Below are 16,462 nucleotides of genomic sequence, written 5' to 3' on the forward strand. Positions count from 1 at the left end.
CCCCCTGGTAACGGCCAGGCCCAGGGAGGGGTGATTACCCGAGCTGATACCTTCCGAAAGTGCCGATTGGTCCCTCCTTCCGTTTGTCGGGAGGTGTGACCTGAGGTGTGAACAATCACCTAAGGCGGGAGTGCCCTCAGAGAGGGCCCCCACAAGGGAGGAGCGCGCCATCGGATACGCCGGTAATCATGGGGGATTCTTCCGCAATGGTTGCCTCACCTTCCACTATGTCTGCTCCCAAACATAAGTTCACTGAGTCTCAACCACAGTCAGTTCTTCCATCGTTGCCACAGTTCCTTGTTGTTTCTCGGTCTGACGAAGGTCACGACTTCTCCACGGTCAACCCTTTCATTATTCAGAAAGGTGTCGACGCAATTGCAGGTCCTGTAAAGTCTTGTTCCAGATTACGGAATGGCACCCTGTTGTTAGAAACAGTCAGTGCCCTCCAGGCACACAAATTGCTGCGTACCTCACTACTACACTCTTTCCCTGTCCGGGTGGAACCGCACCGTACCTTAAATTCCTCGCGTGGAGTTGTTTATACACGCTCCCTCGATGGACTGTCTGACGAAGAAATTCAGCACTACCTGTCTGACCAGGGTGTAACGGCTGTTCATAGGGTTATGAAAAGGGTTGACACGAACATCATTCCAACCCGCACTGTCTTCTTGACATTTGACAAAGTTCAACTCCCATCGAAAATCAAAGCAGGCTATGAGATAATTTCCGTTCGCCCTTACGTCCCAAACCCTACGCGTTGCTATCGGTGCCAGCGGTTCAATCACACCAGCCAGTCCTGTTCCAATCCGGCCAAATGTGTTACGTGTGGCAGGGATGCCCATGAGGGTGCTTGTCCACCTCCATCCCCTCGCTGCATCAACTGTATGGGTGACCACACGGCTTCCTCTCGAGATTGTCCAGTTTTTAAGGACGAAAAGCTCATCCAGGAAATTAGGGTGAAGGAAAAGGTGTCGACCTTTGCTGTTCGAAAATTATTCGCCAGTCGACAGCCCACCGTGCCTCAGAAAGGAAAATACAGCACTGTCCTTGCTTCTCCTCGGCCAACAAAGGAGGCGGCCACGCAGACTTGCGACCTCACCTTTAGTGCCACGGTCGTCAGATCGGCCAGCGCAAAAATCGCCCGTTCAACCTCACCACTTTCGCCTGCCCACTCTCTGGCTCACCCTACGTCGAGTTCTGCTAAATCTCGAGCCCAAAAGTCAGACACCAAGACTTCGAAAAAAGAGCATACTCGTGAAGAGTTTTTACATACGGCAACTTCCCAACCATCGGTTCCTCCTTCCTCTAAACATCATACTTCCAAGAAGGCTACAAAGAAACCCAGTTCCTCTCCTTCTCCGCCAAGGCGTGTCCCATCTACAGCACCACCTGGCGGAAATCGCCCTTGGCCGTCTTCTGTGTCGCCGAGGCGCACTGCTGGCGGCCGATCAACCGGCCGGTCGCTGGTGGCAGGAGCTGCTCCTGACCAACCTATGGATCAGGATCTTCTGCCTTCGGCTGAATGCCATTCCATGCTGTCGGTCGCAAGCTCAGAGCAGTCGTTGAGTTGACAGCGACCTTGGTCACATTCCTCCATTTTCTGTTCACCCTATGTCCATTATCCACTGGAATATCCGCGGCATTCGAGCCAATCGGGATGAATTGTCGATCCTCTTACAATCCTACTCGCCGGTCATCTTCTGTCTTCAGGAAACAAAGCTGCGTCCCCATGACCGCTTTGTTCCCCCTCATTTTCAGTCCGTCCGATATGACCTCCCCTCTGTTGAAGGCACTCCAGCCCATGGAGGACTCGTGATTCCCTTTCCGGATACACGTTCTCTCTTTGTACTGTGTAAATTCCATCGTCCACACCAATGGCTCGAGCTGATCTCCTTCATCTTCTTAGTCAGCTTCCACCCCATATTTGCTGGTTGGGGACTTCAGTGCCCACCACCCGCTTTGGGGATCTCCACATCCTTGTCCACGTGGCTCACTATTGCTAGACGTCGTCCACCAAGCAGATCTAGTTTTCCTCAACACTGGGGTCCCTACATTTTTGTCTGCCTCCACGACAAATTTATCTCATTTGGACCTTGCGGTCAGTACTGTTCCGCTAGCTCGGCGCTTCGAATGGTTCGCCCTTGATGATACACACTCCAGTGACCACTTTCCATGTGTCCTTAGACTGCAGCCTCAACAGCCATATATGCGCCCGCGACGCTAGAAGTTTGCCCAAGCCGATTGGACACTTTTTTCGTCTCTAGCGACATTCGATGACCGTCACTTTCCCAGCGTCGATGATGAGGTCACACATATTACCGACGTTATTCTTACAGCTGCGGAACGTTCAATACCACGCACCTCCGAATTGCCCCGGTGCCCCCCAGTTCCTTGGTGGAATGAGGCATGCCGTGATGCACTACGTGAGCGGCGACGTGCTCTCCGCGTTTTCCACCACCATCCTACTTTGGGCAACTGTATCCGCTATAGGCAGCTCCGAGCGCGATGCCGTCGTGTCATCCGCGATAGCAAGAAGGCAAGCTGGAAATTCTTTATTAGCTCATTTAACACCTTCACTCCCTCCTCGGTAGTTTGGAGTCGGCTTCGACGGTTCTCAGGCGCGCCTAGTTTCTCCCCGGTCTCTGGGCTCACTGTCGCGCATGACACATTAGTGGACCCCGTCGCAATTTCTAACTCGTTGGGTCAGTACTTTGCTGAGATTTCAAGCTCTTCAAATTACCCGCCAGCGTTTCTCCCGAAGAAACGTGCGGCGGAAGTGCGACCTCTTGCTTTCTCCTCTCAAAATCGCGAAAGCTACAATACTGTTTTCTCCTTGCGGGAACTCCAACATGCACTCTCTTCTTCTCGCTCCTCCGCCCCAGGACCAGATGGTATCCACGTCCAAATGTTGCTGCATTTATCAACCCATAGTCTGTGTTACCTCCTTCGCCATTATAATCGAATTTGGACCGACAGTACTTTTCCCAGACGATGGCGGGAAGCTATCGTCGTTCCTGTTCCGAAACCTGGAAAGGACAAACATCTCCCCTCTAGCTATCGCCCCATTTCTGTCACGAGTAGTGTCTGTAAGGTTTTGGAGCGTATGGTGAATTGCCATTTAGCGTGGTGGCTGGAATCCCGCAGTCTTTTAACACCTGCCCAATGCGGATTCCGAAAGCATCGTTCTGCAGTTGACCATCTTGTTGCTCTCTCCACTTATATCATGAACAATTTTCTCCGGAAACGCCAAACGGTAGCAATATTTTTTGATCTGGAGAGAGCATACGATACCTGTTGGAGGACAGGCATCCTCCGCACACTGTTCTCTTGGGGCTTTCGAGGCTGGCTGCCCCTTTTTCTTCGCGAATTTATGGCAGAGCGCACATTTAGGGTGCGGGTGAACACTACTCTCTCCCGCACTTTCTCCCAAGAAAACGGGGTACCCCAGGGCTCCGTGCTGAGTGTTGTACTGTTTGCCATCGCTATAAATCCAATTATGGATTGTCTCCTTCCTGAGGTCTCGGGCTCCCTCTTTGTGGACGATTTTGCGATCTACTACAGCTCTCAACGGACCAGCCTTCTTGAACGACGTCTTCAAGGATGTCTCGATCGCCTCCACTCTTGGAGCATCGAAACCGGCTTCCGTTTCTCTCCCAGTAAGACCGTTTGTGTTAATTTTTGGCGACGTAAGGAGTTTCTTCCGCCCTCCTTACATCTAGCAGATGACACGCGCTCAGCCGACCGCGTTCTCCAGTTTATTAGTGACAGTGAAATGACGTCAGTCATTTGAAGCCTTTTTTGGGGACAACCAACCCCTTTCTGTAGTGGATTTTTAAGCATTCCTTCTGCTTTGTTTCTCCAATTTTATGACTTTGTTCCCATTGCTGCTGGTTTTCAATTTTGGTTTTTTACTGTTTCCTAAGTCACGGGCTGGGCGCTAATGACCATAGAAGTTTTGCGCCCTAAAACCAAAAACAAAACAAAACAAAAAAAAAAAATCTATGTACTCTCCACCATAAACCTTAATATTTTGCAGAGTATAAAAGTAGATGTTAACAGTGTCCATTGGCTGTTTATAACACATATCCACACCCCTTCTTTTGAATAAAGATAATCACAAATTTATGCCAAAGATCAGCTCACTGCCCTTATGTGATAAGGAGAAGGAAGAAAAATATCAAGGTAATGAACATCACCAGTGTGTGGTAAATTGTATGTAATTTATTTATTTACTTGTTTATTTATTTTTATTTTATGTGTATAATTCTGTAGGACCAAATTGAGGAACAAATCTCCATGGCCATGGAATGTATCAGTACATGAAATTGCAATAGAAAAGTAATAACAGATTAAGAAAATCTTTATTAATCCTAAAAAGACATCAAGCTATAACTTTATTTAAATGCAATCAACAATGCAACACAGGAATCATTTTTCGAGGAACTCCTCGACAGAGTAGGAGTGACACATGAGGAAACTCTTCAGTTTGGATTTGAAAGCGCATGGATCACTGATAAGATTTTTGAATTCTCATGGTGGGTTATTGAAAATTGATGCAGCAGAATACTGCATGTCTTCCTGCATGAGAGCCAAGGAAGTGTGATCCAAATGCAGATTGAATTTCTGTGTCGTATTGACTGAGTGAAAGCTGCTAATTATTGGGAGTAAGATGACATTGTCAATAAGAAATGACAGTAAAGAATATTTATATTGAGAGGCCAGTGTCAGAATACCGCAACTAATGAACAGGGGTCAACAAGAGGTTCACAAACTTGCACCACTTCTGAACATTCCGCTCCTATAGACCTTGAACATGATCTTTCCACAACAGTTCACTGTGTATCTGAACACCTATAAATTGGAATTGTTCAGTCTCACTAATCATATTTCCTTTCTGTGTCATTAAAATATCTGGTATTGTTGAATTGTTTGTTAGAAACTGTAAAAATTGAGTCTTATTGTGATTTAGTGGTAGTTTATTTTCTACATGCTATGAACTTATGCCTTAAACTGCACTATTTGAAACAGTGCGTACATTGTATGCAGCAATCTTTACTATCAAGCTAATGTCATTAACAGGCAGAAATATTTTAGGATCACCTGTAATACTAGAATACGTATCATTTATGCAAATAAGGAACACTAGTGGCCCCAGCACTGATCCCTGGGCACCCCCTCACCCCAATTTAATCATGCCTCACACGGACCCCACATCACCATCATTCTCAATACTGTGTGAAATGACCTTTTGCTGCTTGTTCTTAATGCAAGAGGTGAACCAGTTGAGAGCTACCCCCCATATTCGATAATGGTCCAACTTCTATAGGAATATTTTGTGATCAACACAATCAAACACCATAGGTAATAAAAAAGCCTAGTGTTCGAAATCTTTTGTTTAATCCATCCAGTACCTTACAGAGTGAGGAGAGAGCAGCATTTTCAGTTGTTAAACGACTTCTAAAACCAAACTGTTCATTTGACAGCAAATTTTGAGAAATGAAATGATCAGTTATCCTTACATACACAGCCTTTCTAATGACTTTCGCACACACTGATGGCATGGAAATAGGTCTGAAATTGTGTATATTATCCCTTTCTCCCTTTTTATAAAATGGCTTTACTTCTGAGTACTTTAATCATCCAGGAAACTGACCATTCATAAAGGAAAAATTACGAACTGGCTAACATGTGCAGCACAGGACTTAAGTATTCTGCTAGATACTCCATCGTATCCATGAGTCTTTAGTCTTCAATGCTTTAATTATGACTCACTCTCCCCCTTGTCAGTATCACAGAAGAGTATTTCAGATATCAGTCTCGGAAAGGCATTTTCCAAGGGAGTTACATGATTCACTGTTAGAAACTAAGTTCCTACTTAATTCACCATCTATGTTCAGAAAGTGATTGGTCAAATCTGTTGCTAATATACAAAGTACAACTGTCTGAATATCTCCTGCTCCTAGCTCTCTTCTTACCAACTGACAATTCCCATTCCCCAACACTCTTATCCCTCCTCATCCTATCTAGTTCCTCCCTTATGTTTTGCAACTGCACCTGAAGGGCACAGATCTTATGCTCCTGCTAGTCTATTAATTTATTTCTGCTACAAATTCTGGATTTCCAGGAGAGGATCTTGCTAGAATGCCCAATGGCTTCCCCACTACATGCCCCCCTTCCCCCCCCCACCCCCCCACCCCAATGAAAATATTTTGAACAAATCTCACACCATAACCCACCACTCACAAACCTACAACAAAGCCCACACTTCTCACTCATGGTAAAGTGTGAATTACTGAAAAAACACCAAACATATACATTACTTAGTTACTACAGTAGAAGGATTTAAAGAACTAACAATAGTGATCTCGAATTTCCCGTCTACTAAGAAAGCAACTACAGTGGAACTTTGATTTTAAATTCTCCGATTTTACATTTTTCGCGATTCTACACCATATTTTTGTAGCCCCTGTGAAAAACCCTTAAGGTCAATGCTAAAAACGCCCTGATTTTACATTTCTTCCTAGTAATGTTTAACTTGATTCTAAATTCTTACTCAACATCTTGCTTGACTCCATCCCACTTTCTTCCTACTGCCATTTGATGTGACTGATCAAGTTGGAAACAGCTCAAAAGACAGATGGTTCACACCACGGGTGGTGGCAGAATTAAGAGAATATTTTAGGCCATTGTGGAGAGGGGAGATGTGAGAGAGGAAATGCTGACGTAATCCACGATCTTTGTTGCCAGCACATCTTGCAACATTTAGTTTCACCATGCAGTTATGATAAAACTACTGCTAGGTTGCAGCAGTAATGGAAAAACAAGACAGCCGATATGAAATGTTCCATACTGAGCCAATATATGATGAAGCGACCCAGCCACCACTTTTTCTTGTGCCACTTATAACTCAGTCTCATCTTTTTGCTTGTATTTCCGATGTACTGTATATAGTGGCAATATCAGTTGTTAGCCTGTTAAAATCAAACAATGGGTCTTGAAGAATATGCTCAGTCATAATCAAGGAAATGTCACCCATTTCTGGCTGGCCAGTGAACTCTTATTGATTGGCGACTTAAGTCACCCAATACTCAATGCAGCCACTAACACCACACTAGCACATGTAACCTGAGCTCACCTACTGGATGTGTGGAGAAGGGGAGTGGGCCTTCAGCGAGAGAAGTGCAGGTAGGGGTGAAAGCATTTTGTGAAATGCTGAGAATAAACTTTTTGTGCAGATGATGCGCTGTGACAGAGGTGTCACGTGGAAATAGAACAAGGGTTTTGCGATAGCACATTTTAAAGACTTCAGTGTTCAAATCTGACGTGATAGAGTTGCAACAACTACACACACTACTCGTGTATTTACTTTGCACCAGACACTGTAGATTGTAAAGATTGGCAGAAGTGATAAAGGGCTTGAAGCAAAACTGTAGCACCTGAGCTTTCTTTCAGATTTACATTTTACACAGTATACAGAAATTCACTGAGACAACTTCTAATAAGCTTCTGACGTCAATTGGAGAAGTAAACTCATTTTTTCACGTCTCTGTTTCTCTCATCATGTGTAAAATAACACTTTAACAGTGGTGAGCATATGAAGTGCTGCTCATAAGAAAAGGATTAAACAATAACAGCAATTCTGACAGAGTATGTCATTAAGCAGATGCCTGCATTTATGCTTATGCTTTAACTCCTTAGCTGCTGCTTTTGGTTTAATTCAACATGTTCATCAACTTTTGCTTTTTTCTGTGTGAGCACAAAGGATGATCTCCCAAAAACGCGTGTTTTAAATGTACAATTTTTAGTCGTAGCATGCCTGAAAACAGCACAATTACCTTGTACCCAGATACCAATTTCAGTTTTTTGATGAGTTTTTACTTGCTGTTACACATCTGTGACTTTTTAAGAATAGATGAAATACATTACCACAAATTATTGTGTGGACATCGTATTATACATTTAATTTCCTTCACTTCAACAGATTTTATATAAAGTATTGGAGAGGATTGCGGTTTTTAATCATATATGCCAATTGTGTGTTTTTGCTTATATCTTGGGGGTTTTTCAACATTTTCCTCAATTCTGCACTTCCTCAGTTCAGTTCTGCACTTCCTCAGTTCAGTTCTGCACTTCCTCTGTTCAGTTCTGCACTTCCCTCAATTCTGCGTTTTTAAAATGTGGACCGCAAGAAAACGTAAAATAGAGGTTTCACTGCAGTTCCGTTAATACTACTAAACCACAGTTAATACCAGCACCACAAAACTTCATATAATTTTTAATCTAAAACCAAAAATTCAAGTGTCAACTGGAACACTGTATGAAACTAAACTCAGTGAATTAAAGTTTTTACTGAAATATTTCACTAGAAACATTAATAAATGTCAGCTGAAAACTTCCGTATCAAATTTAATAAATGACTACAATGCACAAACAACTTTATAAAACACAGTGAGCAAAAGTCTATTACACTGTTATTTCACCAGAAGCAGCATGGGACACCATTGAAAACTACTAAATTCAATAACCGAATAACAGTGCACAAACATCTTGGTCAATACTTAAGAACCACTACAGCTGCAATTGCATGCCGCGAAATGTAAACAAACTGTTAATATTTGGATGAATAGTTGAAGACAACTAAACTTAATAACCAAATACAGTGCACAAACATCTTTGTCAGTAATTGACCTTATAACCACTACAGCTGCAACAGCACGCTGTGAAATATAAACACACCATTGAGACTTCAATGAACGACATAAGCACACTCAAGAATGACAAACCACTCAAATCTATAACATAAAAAGAAAGTCTGAGATGACTGAAAATCCACTTATAAATTACTTTTACAATAAATTTTAACAGCAATAGTCATTAAAATAAGTATTTGAAATCTAAAACTTTATAAAATATTGGTGAGCGATTTGAACAGCAATCCAGCACATGCTATTTGGCCAGCATCAGATTTTTGTCATTCATTTCCCATGGTCACACACCAGCAGTTGTTCAAGCTGTTTCCCAATAATGCATTTGCCTGACATTCAAAAAAGATAGTCATCTGTCATTCTGAATGAAGAAATTTTCCAGGAGTTTTACTTATTGCTAATGTTGACATGTGACAATGGTCATATGCTGTAATGTAGTATCCACAGCATGTTTTTTTTTTCTGGGTTCCTCCTGCTTTTCCTCCTCCTGAAGCTCTTGCCAATTTTTTCCTTGCAGCAAGTGCTTAGTATTGAATGATATCCCTTTTCCCCGGCTTGAGTCTCTTTTAACATCTAGCATCCATAACAGGTAGTATTTTTATCAAACAATAGAATATCCATGATGGAATAATGACAGTATTACAAAAAGGATAGATTGCTACTCTCCGTATAATGGAGTGTTTCTCATAATATTGTAACTATTTTTATTATGACAAGGAAAGTTGCTACTCACCATATAGGGGAGACACTGAGTCACAGGTAGGTATAACAAAAAAAAAAGACTTTCACAAAATAAGCTTTCAGCCAACAAGGTCTTTGTCAAAAATAGATGATGGACACACTCACGTGAACTCAACTCGCACACACGACTATAGCCTCTGGCAGCGGAAGCCACACTGAACAGTAGCAGCAGCAGTGCATAATGAGAGAGTTGTGCACTGATGATGCTGCAGCAGCAGCAGCAGCAGCTGCTGCTGCTGCTGCTGCTGCTGCTCCTCCTCCTCCTCCTCCTCCTCCTCCTCCTCCTCCTCGTCACAGTGTGGCTTCAGCTGCCAGAGGCTGTTTTTCTTTTCTTTGTGTGTGTGTGTGTGTGTGTGTGTGTGTGTGTGTGTGTGTGTGTGTCAGTCACCTATTTTTGACAAAGGCCTTGTTGGCTGAAAGCTTATTTTGTGACAGTCTGTTTGTTGTGCCTATCTGCGTCTCAGCATCTCCGCTTTATGGTGAGTAGGAACTGTCCTTTTCATAACATTGTTACATTCCATCCTGGATTTCCATTGTTTAAAATTTTTATTTGAATTTATAACAGTTCAACAAATACATTGTAATGAAAAGTCCTGCCACCAGAATGAGCTTGGTGGAGTCACTGTCACATTCTAATACCATGTACATGCTGCCTCTCCCTTCCAGATGTCAGCCACTCTTTCCATTCCCCTCTTCTCCTCCCTATCTTCTTTCTCTTGGCACCCCTATGTGTTCAACTAATCTTCTGTTTAGTGTAAGTGTCGAAATGGAAGTAAAGTTTTATTTTTTTTCACTTGTTGTGAATGGGGGTCCATTTCCATTTGTTATGGCTTTATTTTATTAATATATCCATAAATTAATATGAGACTACTTAACTTACTTCACTAAAAATTTTCAGTGAAGAGCAAATGGGTGTAAGTTATACATACATGTCTAATACTGAGAGTACTGTGGATAGAAATTCAAAGTCTTTAATATTTGTGACAAACAGCAATATTCTTTTGTAATATTTCAGGCGAAGTAAACACACAGTTGTGGCATATTCAGATGCAATTTATGTATTTGGAGGAGACAACGGAAAGAGTATGCTTAATGATTTGCTCAGGTTCGATGTAAAAGAAAAGTCTTGGGGACGTGCCTTCTCTACTGGAACACCACCAGCTCCTAGATACCATCATTCAGCTGTAGTAAGTTATCATTAATTTACTTTCTCAGATGTTTTCAAGGGTCATTTTTAAAGTTAATTGTTGGTTTCACTTTCAGGTACACGAGTCATCCATGTTTGTTTTTGGAGGTTATACCGGTGACATCCATTCAAACTCAAATCTTACAAATAAGAATGATTTATTTGAGTACAGGTTTGGCAGTGGACAGTGGATAGAATGGAAGTTCTTTGGCAAGTATGTTTGAAGACAGTATTTGTTGTACAGAGAAAGAAGTCAACTAACCTGTGACAAGTAGTGTGCAAAAGCTATATATATTATTGTTTTGACTGTTTGAGGACACCTGTACCACGGTCAGCCCATGGGGCCGCTGTTTATGATGGAAAGTTATGGATCTTTGCTGGTTATGATGGAAATGCGAGACTAAATGACATGTGGACTATATCGCTTGTGGTGAGATATTCACATTCACTCTGCTGTACGTAACTGAAACATACTTCATATAATTGGAGAGTGGGTACCTAGAAAGAAGTACAGAATTAATGTAAGTTGCTAATTGACTGCTAACTGGAGGTTATATGAACCAGTCATTCCATCCCAGTAAATGGAATATTCAAATATAAAACATAACTAAAGCTTTTATTATGTACTGTTGTTTCCCTGGTAATTAGGACAGTGACAGCCGGCCGCTGGTGGCCGAGCGGTTCTGGCGCTACAGTCTGGAACCGCGCGACCGCTACGGTCGCAGGTTCGAATCCTGCCTCGGGCATGGATGTGTGTGTTGTCCTTAGGTTAGTTAGGTTTAAGTAGTTCTAAGTTCTAGGGGACTTATGACCTCAGCAGTTGAGTCCCATAGTGCTCAGAGCCATTTTTTAGGACAGTGACAATTTTTACTAGTATTGTTAATACTCATAAGGCACTTTGAAGTGATTTCAGGCTGGTACAATTTCATAAAACCTTTTTTTCTTGGTTTGATTTACTCTACTCATTATCATTTTAAAGCAGATTATTTCCTGTTCTTAAATTGATTGCCCATTTAATTTGTGGAGTTCTTACGGTCACTGAATTTGCCCTATTTTTCCTTCACAATGAAAACACTGTTACGGAGTAAAATAGTACTGTGCTGATAGTTCCTTAGATATTATATTCTTTTGCACATTAATTACTTCATTGTGTTCTGTAGGTTTTATAAAAAGTGAACCTTCAGGAATGTGGAACAGGTCAAGGTACAGATTAACAAGACGGGCAAATTGCAGAAAACTGATCTGTGCACAGTATTAGAAATAAACTGTCATTATAGTCCAGAATGAGATTTTCACTCTGCAGCGGAGTGTGCGCTGATATGAAACTTCCTGGCAGATTAAAACTGTGTGTCCGACCGAGACTTGAACTCGGGACCTTTGCCTTTCGCGGGCAAGTGCTCTACCAACTGAGCTACCGAAGCACGACTCACGCCCGGTACTCACAGCTTTACTTCTGCCAGTACCTCGTCTCCTACCTTCCAAACTTTACAGAAGCTCTCCTGCGAACCTTGCAGAACTAGCACTCCTGAAAGAAAGGATATTGCGGAGACATGGCTTAGCCACAGCCTGGGGGATGTTTCCAGAATGAGATTTTCACTCTGCAGCGGAGTATGTGCTGATATGAAACTTCCTGGCAGATTAAAACTGTGTGTCCGACCGAGACTCGAACTCGGGACCTTTGCCTTTCGCGGGCAAGTGCTCTACCAACTGAGCTACCGAAGCACGACTCACGCCCGGTACTCACAGCGCACACTCCGCTGCAGAGTGAAAATCTCATTCTGGAAACATCCCCCAGGCTGTGGCTAAGCCATGTCTCCGCAATATCCTTTCTTTCAGGAGTGCTAGTTCTGCAAGGTTCGCAGGAGAGCTTCTGTAAAGTTTGGAAGGTAGGAGACGAGGTACTGGCAGAAGTAAAGCTGTGAGTACCGGGCGTGAGTCGTGCTTCGGTAGCTCAGTTGGTAGAGCACTTGCCCGTGAAAGGCAAAGGTCCCGAGTTCGAGTCTCGGTCGGACACACAGTTTTAATCTGCCAGGAAGTGTCATTATAGTGTTTTCTGTTTACCTGTGTGCACAGTCCTGCAGTATTTTAGAAACAGAACTGGTATTAAATGTATTTACTGTAATAATGGTTTTGATCTATTATGCCATTTTATAGTGGTAGCTGTAACAACATAAATTGCTTAGGCCAGTTCAACTTTAAGAACACATTTTCCTCAAAAATTTTATAAAAGCAAGCTCTTTCAAAAATTATAGCTCTTCCTATTTTATTACGATTGACCCAAGGATAGTGTCCTCTTAAAAGGAATGATGCACTGATGCACTTGTGATGTCGATAGGTCACATCGAGCACGTAAAGCATGATCTTTGAACTCTTAACTGCTCTGACGAGCCACCAGGTTAATGTTCCAGTCAGCCTTTGTACCCTGTACAGTGTAAACGTTTATCTTTCTTTGTGCTGAAATATATGTATGCATAGACAATTATGGGAACAGTTTGTTGCATATACAGTTATCCATATTCCCGTTTCCCATATTGGTGACCCCGAAGTTTCTACAAGTTTCTAAGTTTTCCGCAATTACTGCTCTGGCTATGTGGAATCAACAGGTTTTACGTTCGACGCCATGGCTGCTTCACTCAATGTTTTATTCGAGGATTTGAAGGCTCAGCTGCTACTACCAGGCCACTCCAAACCCCTGCCAATGGTTGTTTCGCCACTAATGGACAGTTATTCGCGATCTCCAATGAATTTAACCTCAAACTTTGCAGCTCTAAAACGGCCGAGTGTTACGCCATTACCTCAATGGACTCGGGTTTCGTGTCGCCAGACTGTGCACGCCAACATGTGAAAGATGAAGTCGATGATTTCCAGAATCTTGTAACGATCGATCAATCGTGTAGTGTTCAAAGGGACCCAAATTCACACACGTGCTTTGATCCTCTACGTGCCACAGCATCGGTTACAGTAGTGCTGTGTGCAACGCTGCCATTTGTGCAAAACGCACATGCGGTCAACTGCCAGTTTTGTCTTCCTCACAATTTAATAATGGACATTTTTATAAATAGAGTTCGCCAGGCTCAACCACCAGATCTGTTGCCCAGTTTCTCGACCACATGGGTTTGAGCACACCCAACGGCGCTTCGCCATCCAGGAACGTTGTACCACAACAAGGTGACCGCCAGCAGGTTTCACCAGTGATTTATTGTCCTACCACACGGGATGCATCTCCGATGTGCACAGAAAACTCTCGCTGTTGCCACACCAAGTACCAACGCCCCCCCCTCCCCCCATCCTCTCACTGACAGGGGCCCCAATTCCAACCATATAGCTGCTCGCTCCTTCTGCAGTACCATCTGCGCCTGCCGCCCCGGCCTTCTACCTCATTTCCGAGGTGGACAATTTAAGTACTGTGCCTTTAACCTCCGGTCCAGTTTACGGGTCTATCTCATGTGCCACTCACCCATTCATTCCCACGGTACCGATCATGCCTGCCACATTGTGCTTCCATGACTCATCAGGGACATTGCAAGCGGCCGTTGTTCGGGATGTGTTTGCTAGTAACACGCCCACGCCAGTGGTGCTGGGTTAGAGTATAGCCTATACTACCACGGGACAGCAGGCCTCCTAAGATACGCTAAAGCCAACCCTCCCTCCCACCGCTCTGCCGCCTGCCGAAGCTACCTCCTTTATACGAGGACAACCCGGTTTCATGATTTACACTTGTGAAGCACCTTTTTGAGTGACCGACGACAACTCTAAATTTCTGTGTGTCGTCATGCACCTCCATGACCACTCAGATTTAATTTGTGACCTCCTCCTTTCGCCACCGCCGCTGCCAAAATACGAGTTAGCCAAGAAGACAATATTGGACCAACTCGCCTGCTCGCCACAGGAATTAATAATCAATAATCAACATCCTGTACGAGGAACACTTGGGGGACCACACTCCGTCGCAACTCTGGTGCCGCCTTCGGCTACTTCCGAGTGAACACACGATCCCGAACGTTACCCTGTGGGTGGTATGGTTACCTACCAACCTGCAGGTACACCTGCTACTGCACTCCTTTGAGTCTATCGGCTCTTGCCTTCGCATTGCAGATCAGCTGTATGCACTACTGCGACAAAAACAACCAGCTCACCTCTCACCGCTGGTTGGCACTATGCCGCCTGTTTACCGGCTGTCTGCAGACAGAGGCAGGGCTTGTTCCACCTCCATGCCATCTGCACCACCAGGCAGTACTCACCCGCTCTTGTCTATTTCCTAGCACTCAAGAACTGCGCACGCACCATACGTCCCGGTCTACATTCCGGAACATATCAACGAGGACAAACCTCATCCACTGTCACAATCACCGCCACCACCACCACATCCAGCTCATCCGTACTGTTGGTACTACAAGATTTTCAGGGATGAGGCCAAGAAGTGCAGATTACTTTGCCATCACCCAAATGCCGACCGCAGGATCTAAAAGATGCCGAGTCCTGCAGGGAACTTCACAGGTGTCATCAAACATTGCACTCCATCCACTCATCCTCTTGGCCGTGTGGTCGTTTATACGTGACCGACATTTCGTCGCGACTTGTTTTCTTAGTCGACACAGACGCTGACATGTCCATCGTGCTTACATCGTTGGCTCCTCCCGTTTTTTCAACGACGAAGTCGCTTCTATGTGCTGTCAATGAGTCAACATTACAAACTGTCAGCTCTGCTAAAGTTATTGTGCATCTATCTCCTTCTCTACGTTTCCCATGGACTTTTTACATCACCAACGTTGACGAACCAGTTCTCGGTTTGGATTTCTTGTCCCATTACAAACTCACCCCGAACATAGTCCAAGGTTCAGTGCTACTGTCAAACCTGGGCACGCAGTTGCATTTCCTGTCAACACAACAAAATTGGGTGCCACCCCCTCCCCCAAGGATGTTTTCATCATGTACATATTGACCTTATCGGCCCTCTACCACCGTGTCAGAGGGATACAGATAAATCCTCTCCACAATCAACCGCATGTCTCATTGGTTGGAAGCTGTTCCTTTATCCAAAATCACAGCAGAAACCGTGATCAAGGGATTCATCTCATCATGGATCACTAGGTTCAGTTGCTTGTCCACCATCACCACTGACCAGGTTCGACATTTTGAGTCTGCACTTTTCACGATTCTATATAACCTTTGTGGTATTAAAAAAATTCATACAACAGCCTACCACCCGCAAAGCGTTGGTTTAGTGGAACGATGGCACCCCACCCTTAAAACAACACTCAGGTGCCAAGACTGCCTCTGGTCTGAGGTGCTTCCGTGGGTGTTACTCGGTCTTCGTTCAACCTTTAAACCTGACTTACAGGGAACCATCTCTGAATTCGTTTTCAGTGAGAACCTGGTTCTACTTGGGGGAACTTATCCTGCCTCAGGCACCCGAGGATTTCCCCACCTCCCCAGACTTTATAAGTAGAATGCGCACCCACTTTAGACACGCACAGTTACATACGCCTGTCAGTAATTCCCTGACGGAGACTTATGTGCCAACCGCACACATGTTCCCACGTTATGCTCAGGGACGATTCCATTAGACAACCCCTGCAACCCCCATACCTCGGCCCCTTTGAAGTACTCCGGAGGGGGGAGATGGCGTCGACATTATGGTTAAAGATCGCCTGCAGACCGTTTCACTACACAGGCTCAAGCCTGCTTTCGTGGACTCCGATGCCCCTCTGCCATCCTAGTCAGACCATCTGGACGAATTTTCCATTGCCGAGCCCGATAATGAGTTAGCTCATCCCAGGGTAGGGTCTTCTCCTTCTGATGATTCGTCACCGCAGTTCGCAGATTTCCA

The 16,462-nt window shown here is 44.1% G+C and overlaps 1 protein-coding gene and 1 non-coding gene across 3 annotated transcripts in view; both read left to right on the top strand.

The window, feature by feature from the left end:
* Positions 1–16,462, top strand: part of LOC126203163 (leucine-zipper-like transcriptional regulator 1) — a 179,472-nt gene that overhangs the window by 11,381 nt on the left and 151,629 nt on the right. For both annotated transcript variants that reach the window (XM_049937404.1, XM_049937405.1), the window contains exons 3-5: positions 10,462–10,633; positions 10,710–10,846; positions 10,948–11,062. In XM_049937404.1, the coding sequence (XP_049793361.1) occupies positions 10,462–10,633; positions 10,710–10,846; positions 10,948–11,062 (424 nt within the window). The remainder of the gene's footprint in view (positions 1–10,461; positions 10,634–10,709; positions 10,847–10,947; positions 11,063–16,462) is intronic.
* Trnas-uga (transfer RNA serine (anticodon UGA)) lies at positions 12,573–12,647 on the top strand. Its single transcript has one exon. It is a non-coding gene; the product is annotated as a tRNA-Ser (tRNA).

The sequence above is a fragment of the Schistocerca nitens genome, chromosome 9 (assembly GCF_023898315.1).
Source record: "Schistocerca nitens isolate TAMUIC-IGC-003100 chromosome 9, iqSchNite1.1, whole genome shotgun sequence".
NCBI classification, from domain to species: Eukaryota; Metazoa; Arthropoda; class Insecta; order Orthoptera; family Acrididae; genus Schistocerca; species Schistocerca nitens.